This window comes from Pleuronectes platessa, chromosome 5, assembly GCF_947347685.1.
Source record: "Pleuronectes platessa chromosome 5, fPlePla1.1, whole genome shotgun sequence".
Taxonomy (NCBI): domain Eukaryota; kingdom Metazoa; phylum Chordata; class Actinopteri; order Pleuronectiformes; family Pleuronectidae; genus Pleuronectes; species Pleuronectes platessa.
The window spans coordinates 24,920,159-24,945,275 of NC_070630.1; the positions used below are offsets into that span (position 1 = coordinate 24,920,159).

Here is a 25,117-nt window from a genome sequence, read left to right on the forward strand (position 1 = left end):
TCTCTCTCTCTTCCCCCCTTTTCTTCCTGCTAAAAGACTGCACATAAAAACTAATGGACACTAACAGTAAATTAATGAATCTACTTATGACAATATGTTTAGCAGTATAAAGATCATTCCTACCATTTGACTATTGTTGTATTCCTGACTATAATCTGTCCAGTTCCTTATTCCAGAATAATTGAATGTTCTTCTGATCTTAAATTGATCCTGGGTGCACCCTGTTTAATTTTCTTACACAACACATATCTTTGGTTCTTTAACTATGAATATGTAAGCATTCAGGATTTTGCCCTAAGCAGAAAACCTGCGCACAGCCACTTTTTATACCACAATCGAATTTGTTGTCAGCTCTATGAAGAGTGACACTTGAGGGGAGCAGACTGATGTGCCTGCTCAGCATAAACTGTAGAGAGGGGCTGCTTTAGGCAACCTCTGGTGTAGATGGTGGCGCTCCATCAATAGATATCCAGCACACAATATTTTACCCCAGAGCAGAGACCAAACTTGCTTCCTCCTTTTACAAAAAGTCAAGACATAGTATGATATTTCCATAATGGGTTTTCTGAGCATTTACCACATACAGCAGAAAATACTATCTATCACTGTTTTTCACATTTCTGTTTCACTGGCTAAACAGATCCACATAAGTTAATATAACCACTATGTTGTTATAACCATTATAGTAGTTTGTAACAGGAAGACTCATGAGACTGAATCCTTTTCTTCACACTCCACTAGCACAGACTTCTTCTTGATGTTTAGCCAGTCAGCCATACACATCTTAGTCGTGTCTTTATCGTGAAGCTTTCCTTTGACCATGGGCCTTCAAGTTGTTGTTTTCATTGATTCCCAGCTGTGGTTTCTCTCCAGCGCTGCTCAGTGAAATCTGCTCAACTGTCAATCACTCTCTCATTTCTGATGTCACGGCAGCTTCCGTTAAAATTTTTCCACACAGGTATTATTGGTGTTAAACCTGCATAACCCATAATGCACCACCTCGAGAAAAAGAGTACCCATCAGCCTGCAGGGCATGAGTTTTAGTGTGGTAAAGGTCACTTGTGGTAACTGTTCACAACACTTACTTGCACTGTCCAGAAATTAAGCTAAAATGTCCTAAACACTGCCATCTTGGTGACAACTCATCATGTTGTTATTGTATCAAATACATTACATTACATCACATTTCATTTAGCTGATGCTTTCATCCAAAGCGACTTACAATAAGTGCATTCAACCATGAGGGTACAAACCAAGAACAGGAAGAATCATGTAATTTCAATTAGCTTCAAATAATCCAAGTGCTACATGTAAGGCCAATATTTTTTTGAATAGATAGCTGACCCTCACAGTGAGGGAGCAACAAGCCGATTAGAGATGCACAGCAAAGTGGACGGGCTGGGGTGTAAGGTTTGCCCATGTCCTCCATGCAGACTGGGCACGGTACGAAAGTACTGGTCCCCTTGAAATGGATGTGAACAGCCACTGGTGACCAGTAAAGGGAGCGAAAGAGCAGTGTAGTGTGTGAAAACATTGGGAGGTTAAAGACCAGTCAAGCTGCTGCATTCTGGATGAGCTGCAGAGGTCGGATGGCACTAGCAGGCACACCAGCCAGGAGGGAGTTGCAGAACCTGCCTGGAACAAAACCTGTGCTGCAAATAACTAATTCTAAAACAATTTGTGATAACAACTAGGCAACCTATAAGGACAGAAACCATACTTGACATGTCCTTTGACTTCTTAATTATAATCCATGCCCCACCCATTAGCATGGAGGAGGCCGAGTCAATAAAAGGATTTGGCTGTTATGTCAGTCATTATATGGTGTCTATGGTGTAATCTGCACTGTTACTGTCCAGTATGTCTTTAACCTTATTGTTTACCCGAGCATTCTATAGACTCCTGTTTCTGTAAAAACCTAAATAAGATTTTATACAACACCATTTTCTGCCTCTAAACATGGTACAGTTCATTGATCAATGGTTATGGTAAAATTTGATGTTATTTTCTTTCAGCTTGATATTCCTATACAGTTTATTGGTGGATTGTAGTCACAGATGCGGTGACCTTTCACTGTGCAAATGAGGGGCTTCATCACCATCAGTCTAAAAGGACACACTGCATTGGTGGTGTACAATGCAGCAACTATATCATGCAATATATGAACATATTCAAACAAATTAAAGGTAAAAATGAGATCTGCAATGCACCTATACTCTCCCAGGTTTTCTCCCACAGTTCAAATGCAACACCTACATTATGTTCTACTGATATATAAATAGTTCACTGAAAGTAGGACGACTGACACTGCACCGAAAGGAAAGCACACTCAAATAGAGAGAGAAACAAACAACTCATCATTAGAAGATGATGGTGACAAAGTCTTGTGGGTAAAACAGAAATGGAAGGGGTTAGGGATTACACGTTGTAAACCGGGTGTCCCATTTTTTTGGATAATAGACCGCACTGTAATCGCAACAAAAGCAATCACAGCCAGTAGCAGGGGGACTCACAGCAGAGTGTTACCAGAACACACTGTACCTTGCCTGTTTCCTGGATATTGGCAGGACAGTGTGACGTTATTGATCTCTGTCGTCTGTACAGCAGCATATTCAGCTGCTTAACAGAAAAGAATCCGATAGCTGGACATAGATTAGCATGTTAAGACAAAAAGGCCATCTACTTTAGGCTGGGTCAGTCTGCTGTCAACTGCTGGCCAAACTGCTGGATTGTTTTCAAAGATCATCCCACACACTCCCATTCTTTAGCTTCATGAGGCTACTGGGGATTTGTATTTGTATTCTTCATTTAGAGAACCACAATATTTTGTAACAGGGGATTTCAAATTACTATTGAGGTTTTTATTCAATTATTTCTTACTAGTGCCTTGCCGTTTCTAAACCTGCCTGTATGCTCTCTTGTCCTGTGTAAATGCTCTGTAACTACTTTAGAATTATTTCTTATCTCAAAAAGTTCTACAATATGCTGTCACTTTGTATTGTTTGTATGCTGGACCTTGTCTGCACAGCTTTTTATTAACAGTCTATGGTGCAGAGTGATGTTAAGAAACTGTGTGTTAATCCTACCTGGTTTATCTGCAGTAAATGTTTTATAGTCACCGATTATTATCACATTAAACATAATTTGCTGTATTACTTTTCAGGTATGTGTTTTATATTTAAGTTTGAATGATTGACAGAGCTGGTGTTATTTTTTCATTCATTGCATGTTGGCCATTTCAGAGGTCTGTTAAACAATCGACACAATCTTTAGACCCACGCTCACTGCTTTTCAAAATAAAAGCTCTTTCATTCTGCTCGGTATAAAACGTTGCAGCAACAAAACAAATACTGTTTTGATACTTTGTGTGGCTGTCTCTCAATGCGATATGGTGATTATCAAGATCATCTGGCTGCTGTAGTTTATAAGAGGACGCAGAAGCAGACATGTAGAACTCGGTCTGTGGACTGACTGCTAGTACACAGCGACGCCTCCACTAACACTGAGCACTGGTCCCCTGTGTGTCCAAAGTCTCATGTCCAAATCAAAGACAACTCAGCACTGCACTACCCTGGACAGTTAACAATACACATGTCAAGTGTTGAGTTGATAAGATAAATGATTCATAAGATATGTGTTAGAGTAACTGTCAAGCATTTGTTAAGATTTTACTTATGTCTTTGGATCTAATAATATTAAGTTAATGTGATAGAGAAGCAGAAAACCTATAGTCATATACAGAAGGATGACAAACAATCAGTGTATGAGTCAGTTGCTGTGACCAACTCCCCATCATCCATTCTCTAAGTGTCTGAAACTCTTGCTCAGGGACTTTGATGTTTTAACAGTGGTGGTGGATGGGGCTCTCTTACAAGCCACTCCAAAGCCTCTCACTGGTGCACACTAGGAAATACATCTGGTGGTGCAGCAGACAACCAATCTTCAACTACTTTTTTAACCAATTGAAAACTGCTATAAAATGCCCAAGGTAACATGCTTAAACTGCCTGTTATCCAGATAATATATTCAAATTGATACAATAAAAGATTAAATATTCACATCTAGGAAGCGAGAGCAAATGATTGTTTGACCTGCTCAAGAAATGACATAATTAAATAACCCACTTGAAGCATTTTAATTTTCTGTAAATTATCTGGCTAATTGACTATTGATTTCATCTCTGCTCTGGTTACTAATGAAGGCCATGTCACATGATTCATTAGAGTTTCATTCTCATCAAACTCATATCTTTATTTCTCTACTCATTAATCAGTTCTTTTGGTAGATACATGTGAGAAGTGGGGTCTCAGACAACTTCAGAGGATGTGGACAAAGTCAGCTCTGCTACAGTTGTTCCAGTGGGGGACAGTGAACTGGCATCTGTTAAGTATGAATGTTAAAGCAGGGCAAGCGTTGAGGAAGATGATGCACACTCAGCAGAAGATGATTACAGCGTGTGTGTCATACAGCCACTCTACGGAGCATGATGACAAATAGTGATGATGTAGTACAGCCAGGCAATGGTGCCAGATTCTCCTGTGTGGTGGCAGGCGACCACCGGGAAAGCTGTGGCTCAGCGGAGGAGGTTAATGATTTCCCCTCAGTGAACTGGATGTGGAATAATCCTGTAAAAGAGAAGAATAGCAGAGCACAACAGGATTCTTCCTCTTCCACCTCCTCCTCCTCCTCCTGCTCCTTCTTTTATCCTACCCTCCATCCTAGTCTACATCCTCCTGTTACCCATCATCCCTCCCTCCATCCTTATTGTGTCTGTAGCATCTGCTTGGTGCTCACCAGTGTCAGAGCGGGGGTGCTGGCTCTTCTGACACCACAGTTTGTGTTTGTGTGTGTGTATTAGTATCTGTGTGTGTTATATGAAAGACAAATACAGTGTGTGGGTGTTTGCTTGAGCATGCGCCTGCCTACTACACCATAGGGTAATGGTTATAAATGCAGTTGTGGGAATAATGCATGCGTTGTGTCTGCCCACTAAACTAGACTGTGCAGCAAATGTGGGCACAGAGGGAGAGAAAAAAAGGGGGGAGGAGAAAGAGAAAAGCAATTCGGCTGCCTGTCTGCCACACCCAGCCCTTGCTTCCTCCTCCCAACTTCATCCCTCCTGCTCCATCTCTCTCTCTCTCTCTCTCTCTCTCTCTCTCTCTCTCTCACTCTCTCTTGCTCTCTCTCTCTCTCACACACACACACACGCCATCCTCCCCCTCTGCTCTTCTAGTCTATCTGTTGGTGTTTCCATGAGAACAGAGAGCGCTGGGTATGGGTGGGTGGGTTGGTGGTGCGGGTGACGTGTCCTGAGAGCACAGTTCTGTGCGTGTGTGCACGTACACGGTGCATGCGCCTCATCACTGCTCTCTTTCACACGTCTCTCCTGGCAAGAGCCGCTCCTGGCCATGCTAGAAAACATGTTTTCGGCTTTGCCGTGGCAATTCGGACACAGAGCTCACCGGCTCACCGGCTCACAACACACTCATCCAGAAGAGTGTGTAACACAAAGTCTGAGAGGGGGCATTCAGAGGATTTGTATTCCATCAGGGAGTCTGTTTGAATTGTAAAGACACCTCCTTATGAATGTGAGGGGGAGGAGGGGATGCAAAAAAGAGTGGTTAGGATGAACAAAAATAAAGCACAATGAAAATAAAGATCTATCAGTGCAAATATTGGAGGTATCCAGTCAGTTATTAAGGGAGAGTCTTTTTTAGGGTGGGGCCGCAGCTTTTGATGGAGCCAGGCTAAAAGAGAGAAGGAGGAGGAGGAGGAGGAGGGTGAGAAGATGTAGAGGAGAGGAGTGCTGATCTAAAAGAGGTGGTGGGGGGTTCATAACTATGAGTGAGAAGAGGAGGAGGAGGAGAATGAGGGGGGGGGGGGTAGTGTGAAGCGACGAGGGGAGGAGAGAGGGGTGGTTGGAGTGAGGGTAAGGGAGGGGTTTAAAGGGTGGGCTTTTAGTCATTGTCAGGCAGCGGGTAGGAGAGAGAGAGAGAGAGAGAGAGAGAGAGAGAGTTAGAGAGAGAGAGCGAGGTGCATCCAGGCAGACCAAGTGAAGAGCGTGTGTGTGCAAACTGGGATGAGTAAATGCACAGAGCAGCTTAGCTGTTGATACAGCCAGAGACAGAGGGAGAGAGAGAGTGAGAGAGAGAGAGAGTGTGTGCACGAAAGCAAGCGAGAGAGAGAGAGAGAGAGGGTGAGAGTGAAGAAGTGAAAGGGAGAAAAGGGAAGAAAGAAGCAGAGAAGAAAAAAGGGAGGATACTACATCTACAACTATGCTGTGCTGCATAAGAAGAACCAAACCGGTAAACTGCTCTTTTGTTTTTGCTTCACCACTGAATTCAGCTCACCTTCCATGACAGAAGGCTGCAGCTCAACTCTGAACTTTGGGACTGTGGGTGTGTAGTCAGATGAGGATGCTCGAGGTGGGATCAGAGGAAAGAAATGTGGGTGTAATTTGTGTTGGTCTCGAGGCCCTGGCTTTGACAGGAGTGTATCCACACAGCCCAGACACGCCTAGTTAATGTGATTATCCTGCATGAATGGATGTTGCCACGATTGCCGCTCAGACCTCACACTGTCCTCGCAGAGAGGCACCAGGCTGTAACTTGATCTCGGGCATTCCCTCGTATTGATCAAGCACTTGTGTGAAAAAGTGAACGATTATTGATAGACTCTGTATCGTCTCTGCTCTTAAAGCCGGGGTGACTCCCCTCGTTTATTCAGGAGCTTCTCTGAACTCAACCCAATGCACCATTGTGAACGATTCTGCAGATTAATAAGGGCGAGTGACAGAGCTGCTGATTGACGCCTTGAATGTTAGAAACTGAGCCACTTCTGCTCTCCTGAAGCGTGCGGCACAGGAAAGTAAATTTCCACAGTGAGGAGCGAAAAAAGGGTGGGGTACGGACTGAGTGAGCAGCACCATCATGTCAATGGCCTCAGGGGAACACAATGGGAATAAATGAGACTAACTGGATTATCATAGCCCTCCAGCTTTATAAGTGGATCCTGTCAATGGAGGGTACCGTGAAGTGTGCACTCATTTAAAGGGTGTGAAAGGGTGGTGCTCGGTAGTTTAGAAAATCCCATTGCAGTTCTCAGTTGCAGTGAATGATAAAAAAAGGTGTTGCATGGAATTGGGTGGGTCTGGACAGTGGGGGGGAAGGTGGTACTCTCCTGTGCTTCCAGCAGCTATCATGGGGGCTCTGTGTGTGATCAGGTCCGAGCCCCTCGTGCTATCTCCAAACCCTTTTTGATTTTATCGGACTCATAACACAAACTGGATTCTGATGGCACTTGATTGGTTATTAAATGTCAGCCTGCATGAGTCATATCAGCTGTGGCAGGGAGCAGGGAAAGAGAGAGAGAGAGAGAGAGAGAGAGAGAGAGAGAGAGAGAGATAAAGGATGCACGGCTTTAGAAGAGACATGCAGGAAGAGCAGGCAAAGGGAGGCAGGCAGAGTGGAAGGGTGCAGTGTGGCTGGTGCACATGGAGGGGTTGCCTAGAGTGAGGTGGAGAATGAAGGGAACCGGGCGGGCACAGAAAGAGAGGAGGGGAAAAATAAAAGCTGGGGTGTAGGGGGTGCAAGGTATGGAGGAAGGTGGAGAGAGGCAGGCATGCAGCAAATCAAAAAGGGGAATTAAAAGTATATGGTGGCTACAAGAAACGGGATTTTGGTCGACAGAGTTGAGCAGGCGTGAATGTGAGGAATATCAGGGGAGGTGGGAAACACGAAGGAACAGAAGCCGGCGTGCTGCACACTGCAGCCATGTGGGTGAGGCACCGGCTTTTCCCTCAGAGTGCCGTCGCTGCCTCGAGCGTGCGCATCTCGCCACAGGGGGAAAAGAAAAAAAATCTGCCCGACCTGCAAGCACTTATCCTCCTGCTCCTCCTGCTTTTCACGAGCAGGGGCATAAATGAATCCAGACACATTGGTCTTCACGGATGGGTGAGCGAAGAGCGTGCCTTTCTGCCTTCAAACGCGACAATGCTGCTGAGGGTGCTGCCATTGTGGAGTGTTAAGTGCTGTTGCAACATCCTCACTATTGGAGTGGCTACAAGCACTTAATTCAACACGCTTTTAGCAGTGCAGATTTCTGAAGCTTTAGGTTCATGGAAATTAGAGCAATTCCCAACCTTATTGCTTCAAGCACCAAACACGCCGCTTATCCTTGATTCAGGTTTTTGGGGAAAGAGCAAGGATCAAGCTCTTAAGTCTAGTTCCATATGATGTTATATTCAAAATCATGTCGTCCTCCTAGCTCGGCCTGCTCAGAGCTGCCGTTTTCCTAATGATCGAGGCCTTCTTACCACATCCCGCCCATGTCTGCTCCTCTCGCTTCGCCCCACCTCCTTTCCCAGTTATCCTTGCACCAGGACCATACCTACGTCTACCTGAAGCTTCCATCCTTCTCGACCAAACTCCAAATATCAAACCCAGACTGCCGACTAGGAGAAAATGATCTCCTCTTACACTCTGCCTCCTCGTGCCCTTTCCTCAGAGCCCGGCTTCAGCCACAGCCCATGTTTCCTGATCCTGCCCCCCTCCCCCCCCCCCCAGGAACCATGCATGTCCAAATCCCTGCCTGTTTCCTCGAGTTCCTCTGCACTTGCCCCTCTCCCTACATCCACACTGCCCGGCCCCTGTGGGATCAGTGGCGATTGCGGAGCCTTTGTTCAGGCAGAGAGCCGGCATAATTGAATTAAAGGCTGCTCCAGAGGATGTAATGACGCTGGCATATGGCTGCGGTGCATCTTTTCCTGGGCCGTCGTAAAAAGAAACAGCGCATCCTTTACCATCGCTCATCAATTCCCTGTCAAAGGGGGGGGGGGGGGGGGGGGTGAGATGGTGAGCGAGCAGGGGCTGTGGCAGTCACCACCTGAGCCCCCCTCTCCTCATATGCAGGAGATAGCTGGCTAAAAGGGTGTGGTGCTCCGCTGTGTCTGGCTGCATGTGTGTGTGTGTGTGTGTGTGTGTCTGTGTGTGTGTGGTGAGAAGGGAGATGTGAGAATGAGTGGGCAGCAGCTTGTTCAGTGAGAAAAGAGAGTGAAAGACGACCAAGAGGGAGAAAAAGGAGATATTCTGCAGTAGCAGACAGCAGCCAGTCTGAATGGTTCCTGCAGATAGAGCAGACAGCCATTGGAATCATGCTGGGATTTATAGGTGTCTTTGCAGGAAGTGTGAGTGGCTCAAATGATCCCTCTGGCTTCCTAGTAATAATATGACAAATGTGAAGGGAGTTTTTCCTGTTATTTAAATGAGACCTACTCATAGCATATGTATCATATCAATCTGCAGTAATTTTCCATTGAAGTGACTGATACAGAGTAAATTCGGCTGCTGCACTTGTTAGGTGTGTGGTAGAAAGGGGCCTCTGCAAGGCGACGCTCTGTGACTCCGGCATTGTCAATGCAAATATTACCTTTAGTATTCCTCTCCCCCCACTAGCCAGCAGCGTTCGATCTGAAGCCGGGCTGAGCGGCGAGGTGAAAAGGGAGTGTCCCTCTTGAATGGATCAGGATAATAATTAAAAAGAAACTGATCATATGCATCCCTGATGTGTGCACTAGAGTGAGCTGTGGCTCTGTGGTAACTCAACCAGCACCATGTCTTCCTCCGTTTCTCCTCCCTTCCCCTCCTCCTCCACCCCCCAGCCTGAAACAAGTCCCTAATGGCACTGGCAATGAGGCAGTGCGAAGGTGGCGGATTGTTGCTGTGTGTCACCATTGGGGGATGGTGTGTGTGTGTGTGTGTGTGTGTGTGTGTGTGTGTGTGTGTGAGAGAGAGAGAGAGACTGTGAGCACAGTTATGGATCTGTCGGTAAACCATTGACTCTGGGGTGTGGTTCTCACGACAGCCGGTGCCCACCCAAGGACAGAGGCAGACAGGGGAGAGCGGGAGCACAGGTTGCGGCCGATAGGCAAAGCTGTAATAGACACATCTAGCAGTCAGATAATGTGCTCAACACATTTTAGCACAGCCATTTGTTACCTTTACAGACAGGGCAGACAGGCACACTTGCATTCGGATGAATTAACCTGTGATATGCTGTACGTTCAGATTCTGAACACGACGATGGCCGTCATTATTTGTTCACCTAGATGTGTAACCATGTAAGTGTGTCCCACAGAAAATATCAAATTTTCATAACATTAAACTGGATCCATTATAATCCAGGAGATCCTTTTGCAATCATGCAAGAAAAGCCCTATTGAAAACACACTTTTTCTGCTGGATAATAAACAATTTTCATCGGTTTAATGTGGCGTATCTATAGCAACCAGCAAAGACCATGTTCAAAGGGGGAAAGCACCGCAGGCTAATTGTAATAAGTCATTTGATTAACCTGATTTGCAAATATGTTGTCTCTCTGCAAATTAATCAAGGACCTGGTGGAGTCTTGGTGTGGAGTGAGTTGTGTCTTGTGGTGTGCTGCACCTTTGGGAGGTGCTGCTGTATTCATGAATGAAAATGTGTGCCGCACAGACACCGGGAGGAACAGAGCCTGCAGGAGGGTGCGTGACCGGAGTTCAATTAACAGTCAGAGTCTTTAAGAAGCCAATCTCAAAGCATTTGCTGCAGTTTCTTCTGCGTAGATGATGAGAGGTTTTAAGCTATTGCTCCACTATAGGTCTTAAATTACAATAAATTACTTGTGACAAATTTGAAAGAACCCCTGTAATGATTTTTAGAGTCCATGGTAACAGATGACAGCAGTCAGATATTCACAGCGTAGCACTTTTAGATGGTGATTCACAGACAAATGTCAATAATTCAAATGATGATGCTACAGCTGTGGTCAGACCGTGCTCTTTCTTCCCCTTGTCTCCATGCACTGATATGAGATCACTTGGCACTCTGCTGGTATTTTATTACATTTGGACACATACACACCCAGATCTCTAAAGTAAATGACATACCCCTCCGTTCCAGAAATGATGTCATACCCCCCCCCTCTTTCTCTCAGTCTGACTCACTCATCGCAGCCAGTAAGTAATTCTATTTAAGTTAAGTGCTTGGGTCAAAATTTTGGCAATTGTGAGCACCTATGAGATCAGATATAATAACGGCCCAATAAGTCATCAGAGGCCAGCGTGTGTTTAAGAGCAGAGGGTGTGCCAGTCTGTCTGCATCCATGTTGGCTGTCTGCTCCAACAGATCTGCACTCGCTGAAGTTTATTTCAAAGCATAGTAGTTAATCGTTAACAAAACAGCCCCGCTTTGGATTTCAAGCATAAATCCCCAGACTGAAGGAGCAGCATAAATTCCCACCAAAAAACCTATAGATTTATAGAGGTTTTTAATATTGCATTTCACAAAATTGCTTCAGAAATATGGCGTGTCGGACTGCTGGACGGCCCAGGGCAGGATTTACACCCTGAACCCAGGAGATTGCATGTGAATAAAGGTGGAGGAGGTGAATATACCAACACAGCTGCACCTTGGCCTCGCTGCTCCAATATTGCACTGACACACTGACCCTGAAGGGGACATGTTGGTTTAGGGCCTCTGGCTCTTTAATCATGTCGTGCAGATGTGATTCCTCACGCAGGCAGCTGTCCAAGTCAAACCTCATCTCTGATGTAATGACACTGGCAGAGGTAGGTATCAGGACACAGACGGATGGATGCAGCTACACAGAACACTTCCACATCAATTCCCTGACCTTAAGCATTACCGCGCTGTGACACAGACCACTTACATACTGATATACAAACATACATATACACTCACAACCCGGCTGTCCAGCCCGGCACCGCGCCCTGCTGCTACCCCCCACAGCCCCTCCTTACCCATGCTGATTGCTCCCCCTGATTTACGAGTTTCTATTGGGCCATTCCCCCGGGGGGGTCAGGTGCACTGCCAATCAGGATGACATATAGTCTTTCATAGCACCAACCAGCAGACAGCGTCGTGATGAGTTAGCACTCTGGTTGTCAAGGTAACCTTTGATGGTTGGAAGGGGTATGGCAGTGAATGCTGTGGAGATTCCAGGCAGCTCGTTCCCTAGCAGCCGGAGATGGAGCAGTAGTATCTTACAGTAACTCAAGAGATAGGCTAGATCTTTTTGGGAGAGAGAGCCTACATTTTGGGGATATACTCACTGTTGTGAGGATATCCTCAACAGATAACACTGACACTGACAGAGCAGTTCTACAATTAAAGTTTAATCATCTACTGATTCTAATTCAGCAGCGTTATCAAAAAAATATCGACGTCATGCCTGGATTGAAAAACCACAATAAATGCCGGGAGTCATTTGTCGAGCCCTAAATCCCAGCGTATCTAATTCATTATGTTCAGAGAATCAACCCACACACAAATCTGTTGTTCTCACGATTCACCGTGCCACTAAATCTCCCTTATGCTGCACACATGAAATGGTACATCATTCATTCCACTGTCAAAACAAACACTGGCTTCTGACAAAGCCGTGATCCCTGGAAGGACAAAAACCCTCAAACCCATTTAGCTTCTGTTGTTTTTCACCTCCTTATCATTTGGCTACCTTATGCTGCACTGCCTGCATGCTCTTTGACTATTTCTGTTTTGCTTCATATTGCTTATTCACATTCATTTAAAGTGCACATTTGAATCTTTGGGTCAGTTGAACCTTGGCTAGAGGATATTTTACCTTGATTTGTTTGCCTGTTCATTTTGAATGTACTGATTTGTTTTGTTTGCCACTTTCAGTGCTCATCATTCATTCCTTTATTTGATTTGATTTCTTTTCATTAGATTTTTATGACTCATAGCACAACCCACTATTTGATGGACAACTATGGATCCACTCACCCAAGGTAATATCATGGAACCCCTTTCAATGTTACATCATTTACTATCCTATTCCTAACTCTGTTCCTTATCCGCTCCTACACTTATTCTAAAGAAGTCCTGAAACCCTAATCCAAGCTTTCCCCAGTCTATAACTCTCCAATGACACACCAGTTCATAAATTAACTAACAGCTCTCTCTCTTAGCACATACATATGTCTCTTTCTGTCTTTTGACCTTTCAACTCATGACATATTGTATCTACCATTGGTGGGATTATTAATCCAAATAAAAGTATGCCAGCATGATTATTTGGGATGATCATCTCCAATCTACCGAGCAACAGGGACACGTTTTTAGTGTAGCAACCAGTCCCTTTGCTGGTGTCCAGTGGACCTCCCACTGGAAAAAGAAAAATATTTACCCATTTTGAAAAGAATACTTCAATCGGTGACACACAAATAATTAAATTAAATTGTGTTGATATGAATTGTTAATCTTAATTTGAGCAAGCCTAATTCATTTGTGTGTTGCCAACTGAGGTAATGTTCTAAATTGGTAAACGATTTTCTTTTTTCAGTGTACACAGAGCTGAGTATGATGTTAACCTGCTGTGTTTTCTCTTGCCTGCCAGGTGGAGAAGAACGAGGACGCCGACCAGAAGATTGAACAGGATGGCACCACCAACAAACCTGAGGACAAGGCCCACAAGGCTGCCACCAAAATACAGGCCAGCTTCCGTGGACACATAACTCGGAAAAAGATGAAAGATGGAGAGGAAGAGAAGGAAGAAGACAGTCCTGCTGGAGCAGAGGAGGCGACAGAGGGAGGAGACGAGGTCAAGAAAGCAGCCGGAGAGGAGGCACCTGCAAAGGAGGAGGAGGCTGCGGGAGAGGAGACCAAGAAGGAGGAGGAAACCAGCCAGGCCAAGAGCCCAGTGGCGGACAAGCCAGCTAATTCTCCAGCAGCTGCTGCTGCTGCCTCTCCTGTAGGCGCAGCAACGTCTCCCGTAGCAGCCGCCCCAGATGTTGCTTCTCCTACGGCCGCCACAGCGTCCTCTGAGCCCCAGAAAGAGGAGCCAAAGGCTGAAGAGAAAGCTGAGGAGAAGCCCAAAGAGGTAGAGGCCCCAGTGGCTGCAGCCAAGACTCCCACCATAGCCACAGCTGAGGAGAAGAAGGATGAGGAGAAGACTGAGGTGAAAAAGGAGGAGGCCAGACAAGCCGACGTGCCTGCTGCTGTCAGCCCGACAGTTGAGAAGGAAGAGCCTAACCAAACAAAAGAAGGTATGCTGATTATTCCTATAATGTCAGACAAGCAAATCCCAAATAAAATAAGCCCACTCGTATAGACACTACGAACACTGAAGTGTGTACGTGTTTGTGAGGGCACTGAATTCTCAGACAAAAATAATTCCAGACACTCTCACCAATCAAAAGGCAATTTAGTGTAAACATCTTATAAACAGAGAATACGAGAGCCCTCCCTTAGACTGCTTGGCAGGCACCACTGGAAATAACTGCTTGTTGGGTCTTTGGGATTTAAAGATCTTTGGCAGAGCTCCACCTCTCGCTGGTTAACAGAGAGACGCAGCTCAATATTAGATTAGACAGAATTGCGTCTTAGCCTGTGCAAGATGGGAACTCCATATTGATGAGGTGTGGAGATACGCAGGGTCAGCTCTGGTAAAGAATGAGAAATGAGAACTTGGGAATGGTCACATCTCAAAGTTATTGTGAAGAAGTGAGATTTTATTGTTTGCTCGATGAGAATACATCGCTTTGAGACCCCAACATCTTGGATGAGATTTTCATGATAAGAGAACCTGTTATTCTTGCTGCTACAGACATTGACTCAAAAGAAAACAGTTCGGTGAAAACACTGGTGTCATCCCTGATGCCTGGGCATCCAACAGCAGCTAATAGATTCCAGAGCATACAACCATGAGATGTCCAATCATAGCAGAATGTGCCTGTGAGAAGAAACTGGAAGGTCGTCAAATTACATGTTGATAAAAGGCACTTCCACAACATTCAGTTGACATGAACTATATTTCTGGTCCAAGGACTCTCAGACTGGGTCAGACAGGTAGTTAATGGAGCTTGCTCAGAAGCACACACTCTCTCTCACACATACACACACACACATACACACACACACACACACACCAACTGGAGAACTACATGGAAACTAGGTCACCTAGGCAGCAGTCTCTCTCTGTTGTCATAGTTACCGCCTCAATGGGATACCTGGCCTGCATGAAGCCCAGTGGCGATAACAGGTGCTCTGATTTAAATGAACGATTAATGACTGGTCACAATCCACACAAACAAACACTCCTCTCCACAAAGGAGCTGCTAATTAAAACCCCACCGCTGCTCTTAATCTGCTTTACCAACTGATGTGACTCAGAGAGCAAATTAATATTTATAACAAAGTCACTTGGTTAGTTTCTTTCAACACAAGGGCTGTGTTACACGCACAAGGACGTAGGTACTCGGATCTGACTGAATAATTCATGAGCCGGCCTGTGTATGATCCACATTCTCCGCCAAGGAGGGTCCTTTGTCCAGGGTTCACTTAGTTCCATCCGACCAAGCTGGTAGATGTCACCGAGTGATGATGTAGCAACTTACATCCCTATAATTGATAGCAAACAAGCAGTTTAAAGACAGTTAAAGTATTAAAATGTATTAACCAGCCAGAATGCCTGTCAGTAAAGCACACACCTCAACGAAGGCGCAATAGCTCTTTCAAATTCAATCAAGCTGCACTGAATTGCACACACTCAAATAAAGTGACAGTTTCCAGAGTTCATGTCTGAAAACAGATTGATATAAACCCTTCCTCTAAATATGACAGATTATTCTCCATCAAGGTCGATGAATTATTTCCTGTGAAACGTTTAAAAAAACGCCATATTTCACAATGTTAAAGAAATGATGAAAGAAATTCCTCGGCCTGCCGCCTGATCTGGTTACTTTTCTTTTGTCTTTTTTAATTGCTCTCATAAGAAATACAGCAAACTCAAGCATAGCATGTATGGTAGGGTGTACTGTGTAAGATAAAGGGTGAACAGCATAAGGGAACTCAAAGTATTCAAATAACAGAACAAACAAAAAAACAAAGAAAAAAACATATATACAGACAGATATATGTAGTAAATTTACGCTGCTCTCATACAAAATAGAGCCTGTGTTCTAAAGGAGCATTTAGAAAGGTGAGAGCAAAACACCATATCAAAATAAATAATATAAATAAGAATAGAATACAAAAATCTAAATGAGCCGCAACTAAATTTAGTGAGTTTCTCCATGACCCATACCACATTGCTTACAAACACAAACAAAGAGACAGGGGTGAAAACGTAACCTCCTTGTCGCGGAGGCAGTAAGACTCAAATGAAAAGAAAGACTTCGAGTGTAAATACTGGTGGTACATTTTTTATTATAGGGTGACTACAAAATACTGATCATGTGATGATTGGTGCCGATCCTAGTGTTAGTTTTTATTTTCTTATTTTCTTTAAAAGGGTGATTGTTTTCCCGTCACCAGTGAAACTAAATCACCATTTTAGTCTGTAATATCTCAGGGTGTAGTGAACTGGGGTGACACTCCTGTCAGATAACCGAGAAGCGACGAGCCCGGCACGGAGCTGGGTGAAATTGCATTTGCATCTCACAGTTCAGTGGCTTCAGAAAAGGACATGTGGGAGTCTGTCATACTAGCTAACAAGCTAATTACCACTTACCTGGAAGCTCTGCTATGACTCATGCTGTCTTGAGTCGCACACACACACACACACACACACACACACACACACACACACACACACACATACACACACACACACACACACACACACAACCACATTAGTAAAAGCATTAAAACTGACATGATCGTTTCCACTTCTTTCTCTGTCTCGCTTTCACACACGCATCCACACGCTTACACATACTGGTTCATACACAGATGCCCCCACTCCATCACTCCAATTCCCAATGCAATGATGTCATTCCTTGATATCGGCCCCTTCTATTAAAAGAGTATGAGATCACCAGGGATGAGATCACCCGCCTTGGTCAGACACAATAAAACAAAGATCCCACAATCAATGTAACCCATTTATTTATTTTATTATTCAGAAATGACGTATTTTTACTCTTAATCTCAAAGACAATAGATAGATATAATAAGAAGAATGAATTTCACAGAGTGCAGGGCTTAAAAAGAGGAGTTGCATTGAAAGAAAAATAGAAAGCATCAGAGCGACCATCCTGATTTCTACTGAAGCCACCACAGCATGTTCTTACAGCGCAGCACACAGTGGGCATCACAAAGAATGAGACGTGACAGGCTGAGATGCTGCTGTTAGCGGCGCGATGTCAGTTAAAAGGCTTCATGGGTCCATTAGGAGCACTCTCTTTATTATTTACACAGCCAATGTGGGACTTCAGACATCAGGTTGCGCCTTGTGGCTGCCCTGCTCTAAGTTTCACTCCAGTTGTCCTTGTGTCAACATCATGGAATTGCGCACACTGTTGGTCCTCCTGTGTTTTCTATCACAATGAAGAAGAAGCTCCTCTTAACGTCAAACCTCCCGGCCACTGGCTAATTTTCTTCTCTTTGCCCCCCCCCCCGCCCTTTTCTTCTCAACCTTACTTGTCATTTTCCTCCTCACCCTTTGAATTTTTTTCTCTCTCTCCCTCTTTCCCCTGCGGCTCCCCCTCCCTCCACACAGATGCTGCAGAGGAGTCTAAAGCAGAGGAGGCGACCCCAGTGGATGCAGCGGCGGAGGCCACCGAGTCCAAGGACGACTAAAGCAAAAAAGTCGAACCTGAAGAAATTAAGAGTATGAAGAATAACACAAAAACAAAAATCTAAAAAGGTTGCTCTTCGCCTTCCCAATGAGAGGGCAGTCCGTTTCTATTTGTTTGTCATTTTTTGTGTGGCAATGATTTTCTCATGTTGGGGGGAGTTTCCAGCGTGAAGTTTTTTGGCTCAAGCTAATACTATAAGGTAGTGGTGATGATGATGATGATGATGATGATGATGATGATGATGATGATGTTGATGATGAAAAATGATTGTTCCATTGACGATGGAGGATTTGATTGGGATCTTCACTATTTAATGTAGGTGAAATAATGGTGGAACGATCGCTCCCGACTGGATGTTCACACATTTAAGATGCGTCGCGGATGCACCATAGTTTATTTGCATTGCAACGCACTTTCTTTGTCACACTTAGTAAAATCCGATCTGCAATTGCACGCACAAAAACAAACTGGTTTTAAAATGCAACCCTAGTTTTCGACACGGCACAAGTGTATTGAGAACACAGCGAAATAGTTAACGTACTGACACATTGAACGGAAAATAGAATGTATAGTTAAATGTGTGATGTGTCCAGTTGGGCGGCTTTATCCTGAATCCAAAAACCACACATAGGACAAGACTGTCACACTCTGTTCTGCTTGAGTCATTCAAGCTTGGTTTACACCCCTTTTACAAACTCTCTGTTTACTCACATTTATAATAAAGGACCTGTTGCCATTTGAATGGCATGATCATATTATAAGCTATAGGAATCTGCTATAGTATTGATGTAACTGGCTCTTACATGACGATTTGAGTTCTGCCAACCAAACGTGAGAACAGTAGCATGAACCATCGAACCAGATGCATGATGGGAACTCTCCCTCTGAGAGGAAACTTTTTCGCAGTCACAAAAACTTAAGAGGTGTGGCGGCTTCTTTTTGATGTCTTTGGTGTTGTTATGACAGTTTATATGAATTGGAAAAATACTCTTGCACTGATGTTATGGAAAAAAAGAAAAACGCTAAAAAGAAAAATCAAACAAAACGAGCAAAACAAAAAATACTTTTCCTATGTTCCAGTGAGTGCAATGTCCAGTTTCAACCTTATCAAGGAGTTCAAACTTGTGAGAAAAAAACATGAAAAATTTAAATGGTTTCAATGTCTGTTTTCAAAATAAAGCAAATGTGCCAATTACCATCATAAACTGTGGCGTTTGTTTAAAGCTGTGTGTCTCATTCTCTATGAACAGTGGCCCCATGGTTCTGTTGAATCCTCCCCCCCATGCTATTTCCTAGCTTTCTTTATCTTTTAAATTGTTATGAGATAAATAACAAATTTGTAATGAAACATTTTATAGATATACACAAGGTTATCGTGCATATCAAGATACTTTGATTATCAAATCTTCCTTTAAGTTTTTAGAATAACATTGTCGAAAAAACACACATCAGCTTTCAGCTTTCCAGACCAAATATTAGACGAGAGGATTGATTGATATTATTTAGGTCATATCAGTCTGTTCAATATAAGCTGGAGACAGTTAGCTTAGCTTAGCATCAAGGTTCTCAACAGGCAGCTAGCCGGCATCTGTCTAAAGTTTAAAAAATAAATAGTGACAGTCCACCGTAAGGCGGGGCTGTTTAAAATAAGGGAATAACGATCCCATTCGTTGGACTGCAACCAGTGGAACATGTTAAAAAAGTGACACAGGTCTTTGCATAATAAATGAAAATGAGAGCTACTGAGAGTTTGAATGATGGTCTCTCTCACCTCTGCGTTTGGATTGTTGGTATTCACATAACAGGAAGTGGCCCAACCCTTCCCACTTTTTTTTTGTGTGATCAAAATGATGGTGCACAGAGGTCAGTATCTGGTTAAACCTCAGGATGAGGAAACAACACAACCATTTGGGTGTGGAAGTGAAGATAATATCTGGAAGATCATTTCCCCCCAAAAAAGGGCCTGATGTGTTCTTCATTAAAAAGGTTCATCTCAGGATGGGAAAATATTTAACGTGTTACTTTTTGAGTTTTGTTGATTTGTTTTCTTTGGACAGAGTCAGAGCTGTTGTTTCCAGTCTGTGTGCAGAGGTAAACTGATCTGCTGCTGGCACACAGTACTCATGGAATTAATGATGTTTCATAAGTTTCAACTCCTCACTATTCCTTACTATTTCTTCATTGATGCGTCAATCTTACTTTATAGCTCAAGGGAAACTGGGATAATAGCAGATTATTTGCAAAGCCTTAGCAACGACTGCTTTACACACTTTATGTGGAAAACACAATATGGGCATCAGTTGACAAGTTCGCACAGCTACCAATATTCTGATACAGACAATGAATACCTCTTTATCACATTATAAAATCCTTTTGGAGTTTTCACAGTATTTTGTGACTACATACAACATACAACACTGCTGGACGTCACATTCCCTTAGGTTCACGTGTTAAAAAGAAGGAAAAACAAAGAGGACTCTTTCAAGCTTTTGCAAAATTACACAGAATACACTTACGGTAGCATTGTGCAATGAATTTAATGATCATGTTTTATTAAAACTTCTGGCGGGAACATTGGGTGTATGACATAGTGGACGTAATGTTCACAATCAGACTCTGCTCTTTAACATGTAAACAAAAATATGAATGGAATATTCTATTAGCATCACAGCAACACTATATATCACAAAAACAGAGCAAAGTCCTATTCAGTACAAGATCAACAGTCGGATTATTGCTGTCCACGTAAACATAGTAATGAAGGACGGATTACTGTTGATTGTGCAGCTTTTGACACTGTGTGGATCATAGCATTCTGTTAAGACACTTTGAGAATATCTTGGTTTCCTAGGGGACAAAGCTTATACTTTCATTCCTGGTTTACATTGAGAACTCACAGTTAAGTTATGATAATACAACCTCTTTTTCTGGACTAAAGTTTTGTATAACCCATGATGGGTTCTCGGCCTTGTAAATCTTTTCAAATTGGCTCGCCTCGCTGACATCATTTGCAAATAGTGTTAATTTTCATTTCCCTTTAATTTCCAACCCCTAAATTAATGCTGATAAAATAGTTATCACTCATAGATTTAACAGCTATGGCTTTTAATGTTGATGACTGATGTATAAGCTCGATCATCAAAAACCTTGATTCTTGTCTGACATTCCAAACCATTTTTTCCTGTCAGCAATATCACTCATTCTACCATGATGCTGAAGACACAATCTTTTCATTTGTGTCTTTCAGGATTTATATTGCAGCACCCTTTTCTCTTCACCCTGTTCTGAGCAGCTTTAATCTTGATAAAATAATAATAATAATAGTTAATATTATGATGATGATAGGCTTCGATTATATAGTATTTTTCAAATTCCAAATTAGTGTGTTTCAGTGAAAGCAAAATAATGCAATAAAATAAAATAACCATTAAAATATCTGAAATAGAATATACACAACGACACATACTCACTATATGCTGGTCTCCAGGTTAGTCCCTCAGAAAACAAAATTAAATAATTTGGCACCAGAGCACAGGTTTATTATTATTTGTCTTATTATATTCAATCATCATTCTATCTCTAGTATTTTAATGTGGTTGTTGCATTGTATTTTCTTTGCCTGTTGCATATTTTGTAGCTTGCACTCTGGTTTGGAACCATGCTACATGATGATTCTGCACTTTAAATAATATTGATTGATTTGCTCATATATTTCACTAGCACAGGCAACACCTGACATCTATAAGAGATGCAGAATACACAATATCTTGGTTGTGGTCTTTGCTGTCTGTACATGATTGTAATAGCAATACGATCCTGGGTTGCATGTGCATCTTAATTCACCAACACATGCTGGTCTGACACCTGACAAGGTTTTATTTCTAGAGACCTTTAGTTAGCATATCCAGCTTTCTTAAATTTACAAAGAAAACTGCTGATCTATGTTACTTCAGAATACTCCAGCTCATCATCGAAACTAAAAGAGACTGAACACAGCATTATAATTATGCAAACGCATATGCAAATTCATGGAGTTCAAATCTGACCCAAGTGCCCCCTGTCAAGACAGCATGGTTCAGCGGAAATGTAATAAATAATCATAACCCCAAGGTTAACATAAATACCAACTTCGTTCTCCCACAAGTTGCGTGACCTTCACACTAATGAAGCTGCTTTGCTGAACAAGAAAGAGCTGGAACGAGGATCCTTATTCTGAGGTTTCTTTCATCGCCCTCTTCTCTCTGACTCACACACTCCCCTACATCTTCCTGCCTTTATAAACTCTTATCATCATGCTGGAAAGAATCCAACCCTCCTGCTTTTCAAATCACTTGGTTCTCAAATCAACAACTTTTACATTGTAACATTTAAATTGCCTCGCCAACACTCCCAGAGTTTACTCCGGGGCCTTACTCATCAACAGCTGCTCCAGGAAAGTACGAGTGAGTCTCATTGTCTTTCCTCACCCACAGAAACAGCTCAGCTTGCTTTTCTAACCTTTGACACTGTTACCTTACCTGCCCATCTTCAGGGTCAGATGATAATGATGACGCAGAGCTATGAGTGTACAAACACCGCAACAGAATAGGTGCATAACTTGGCTTGTTGTGACACCTAGTGGAACACCTTTGAATTGCAAGGCAGAACGCTGCACAGTGATGTTGTGCCATATTGTCCTCAAAGTGTATCGGTGGCGACAACACCAGTCCTACCTGTGATGTGTGGCACACAGGAGTGACACTGGAGCGTTGCCTTGGCGATGAGCTGAATATCAGGTGCAAATGTCACATTTTTACGAGCACACAAATGTCGTCCAGAGAGAACATAACAATTCATATATTGTTTTTATTTGCATTTTACATGGTGATTAACACAACAGTGCCATTAAGTTTCTGTGTGTTCCAAGCTCTGAAGAAAAAGGGGAAAAAAGAGCTTACTTGCCCCAAACATCTCAAGCCACATTCAAATACAGAACACTGAATTCAAACAACTTTATTTTGTGTAATGAACATTTTCTCATATACCTTTATTACATATATAAACAGGACTTTGCTGTGTCGTCATCCATGATTGAGTCTTAATTCCCCGTGAAAATGGGAAGTACAAACATGATAGTTACATTTGCAGTTTAAATCTTTAAATTCTGACTGGTATAAACCCGATCTTATGGATCTGCTGACTTTACAACATTCTACTGTAGAAACATCATACTATATTTACACACTATGGCGGAAAAGAAAAGAAAAAAATTATCTCAATTTAAAGTCGAGTGTCACCGCTGTAACCACAGCTCAGTGGAAAGTAAGAAATTATGTTTTCTGTCATGTATCTCATGCCTCATGTATGTATGCTTTCCCAGTTAGGTTAATAAGAACAAACAGAATCTTATGAGCACAAACGCACATAAGCCAGTTTTGTACAGTGAAACAATTGTGTTTTGAGGCAATGGTCAATAGTAAAAGCTGCTTCTACAGTCTCCAGTAGATATCAGGTGTGTCTACAGGGGGTAGGCTGGCTTATGGTCTCTATGGTCAATGGAAACACAACCCTCCCTCTTCTCTGCTTCATGGATAAGACAGATCTCCATGCCTTTTATATATAAGTGGTTGTTGTACATTAGTCAGTGCTTATTAGCTGGTTTAATCTGCATGGACACACTCGGACATCCACATTAGTGAGGTTTGCCTTAATATGAAAATCACCTGAATGGTGACAAGGCTGAAACAATGAACGATCGATTCACTGCCCTTTTAAAATCTCTCCTCACGCCATCCGCCTTGATTCGCAGAGTTCTACCCATCATGCATCCCAAGCAGGTTCAAATAAATGCTGAGCACAATCGGACTTTTCGACCCCGCTCTCTGGTTGTGTGCCAGGGTCTCCTGCAGCAGAAAGGCCCCACATTTGAGTTTGTCTGAGAGTCTGCCCAAGGCCAGCCTCCCTCTGCCCTGAGGTGTTTCTTTTAGATTTTTTTTAATAAGACACACTGAGACAGACAAACTTACTGGAATAGACATGTAGCCTAGACTTGCTCTCATGCAAACTGATTGTGACGTGAGGAACTGTTTAGCCACAGCTTCCAGATCATTCACGTCTTGTTGCTGCAAGATAGCTGTAGCCGATAAACTAGCATTCTTACTATAGGTAGCCTGCAGAGATACCAATGCAGTACAGAAACACCCGGAGTCGAGTTAATCTACATACGAAGAGGTACACCAGGGTGATCTGTTCTGTTGTAAGTATAAATGTGACAGGATGGTGAAAGCACGAGGACAGGGAGCTTTCTGTGTTCGTTGTGACTGATAGAGATGACAGATGAACTGGCACTACCAACACCACAAAGTCACACAGCCTTGGTCTCAGAAGCATTGTACAATGAAAACACTGGGAACAAGTCTTTTAATGTATGATGACATAGGATGACATTAATTACACGTGTGTTTTACAGTACTAGTACTATCTCGGCTTGGTTGTTAGAGGAGCGGAGACATGAACACACATCCAGGTTGAGGGCTTAGCTGGGCGCCAGAGTCCGTATGCTATTAGTCACCTTTACGGCGGGTCAAAAAACAAAATGGCGAAAGAGAAGGCAGCTAATAGTGCACAGTTTCAGCAATCCTCATCACAGCAGCAACGACCTTTGAGCTGTTTCCTGGAAGAATCGTACTGTTGTTGTGAGTACCACAAAATGTCGACCCGGTACTACTCACTTTGTTCATGAAGAAATACATTTGTTGACCAGCTGAAGTATTGGCAAAGATTTGAAGCAAGGATTGGCTCTAAGAGATGTAATGCAATGGTTTTTCTTTTGTTGAAGGAGCCCATCAGTACAGTGGCCTCAAAGGCCATTGAGGGGAATAGACATTGTTTGCTTTCTTTGCTGCTCTCATATTAAGTCCTGGTACATGGACAAGCATTACAGGTTCAACATAATATTCCATTCCCTTTATTTCTGTAAGCCAGCACTTGTATCATCTCAAGATAGGTGCAAGAGTAGCTGCACAAAACATTTTCCTTTTTACCTTTGTTTTAAAATATCATTGTATAACAGGCTTCAGTTCACGTTACAGAACAGGGTCACCAGTTCGAAAGATCTACAGGTTATTCATCCGCAACAAATTGCTACCCTATTCAGAAACATGGACACACTTTCATATAGTCTCAGGACATTGGATTCAAGTATATATATATATATACACACACACACACACAACTAAAATGAATGAGGTAAAGACAGAAAAAAATAACCTCAATATCAATATATTATGAATTTTCTGTATCATTTCATATTAAAACACACAAAGTTCTTTGAAAGAGAGAAAAAAAAAACTAAAGAGTAAGTCATTCATTGGTGTCATACTTTTTTTTTTTTTTTAATCCAAATGCCAGCAGAATAGGAGAATAATCCTAAAACTCATGAACTAAGAGCAAACACGTCTCATGGTAGAGTGTGTGGAGCTGAACGCCGCCACGCAGAATGACCGGTGGGCTTCAACAATCTCCTCAGTTTCCTGTTGGCAG

The 25,117-nt window shown here is 42.9% G+C and overlaps 1 protein-coding gene across 1 annotated transcript; it reads left to right on the forward strand.

Annotated features, from left to right (window-relative positions):
- Positions 1-6,022: 6,022 nt before the first annotated feature.
- On the forward strand, positions 6,023-18,704 carry gap43 (growth associated protein 43). Its single transcript, XM_053422390.1, has 3 exons — positions 6,023-6,305; positions 13,414-14,062; positions 17,518-18,704. Exons 1-3 carry the CDS (start codon positions 6,276-6,278, stop codon positions 17,595-17,597), a joined length of 759 nt encoding a protein of 252 aa, XP_053278365.1. The 5' UTR covers positions 6,023-6,275; the 3' UTR covers positions 17,598-18,704.
- Positions 18,705-25,117: the final 6,413 nt, after the last annotated feature.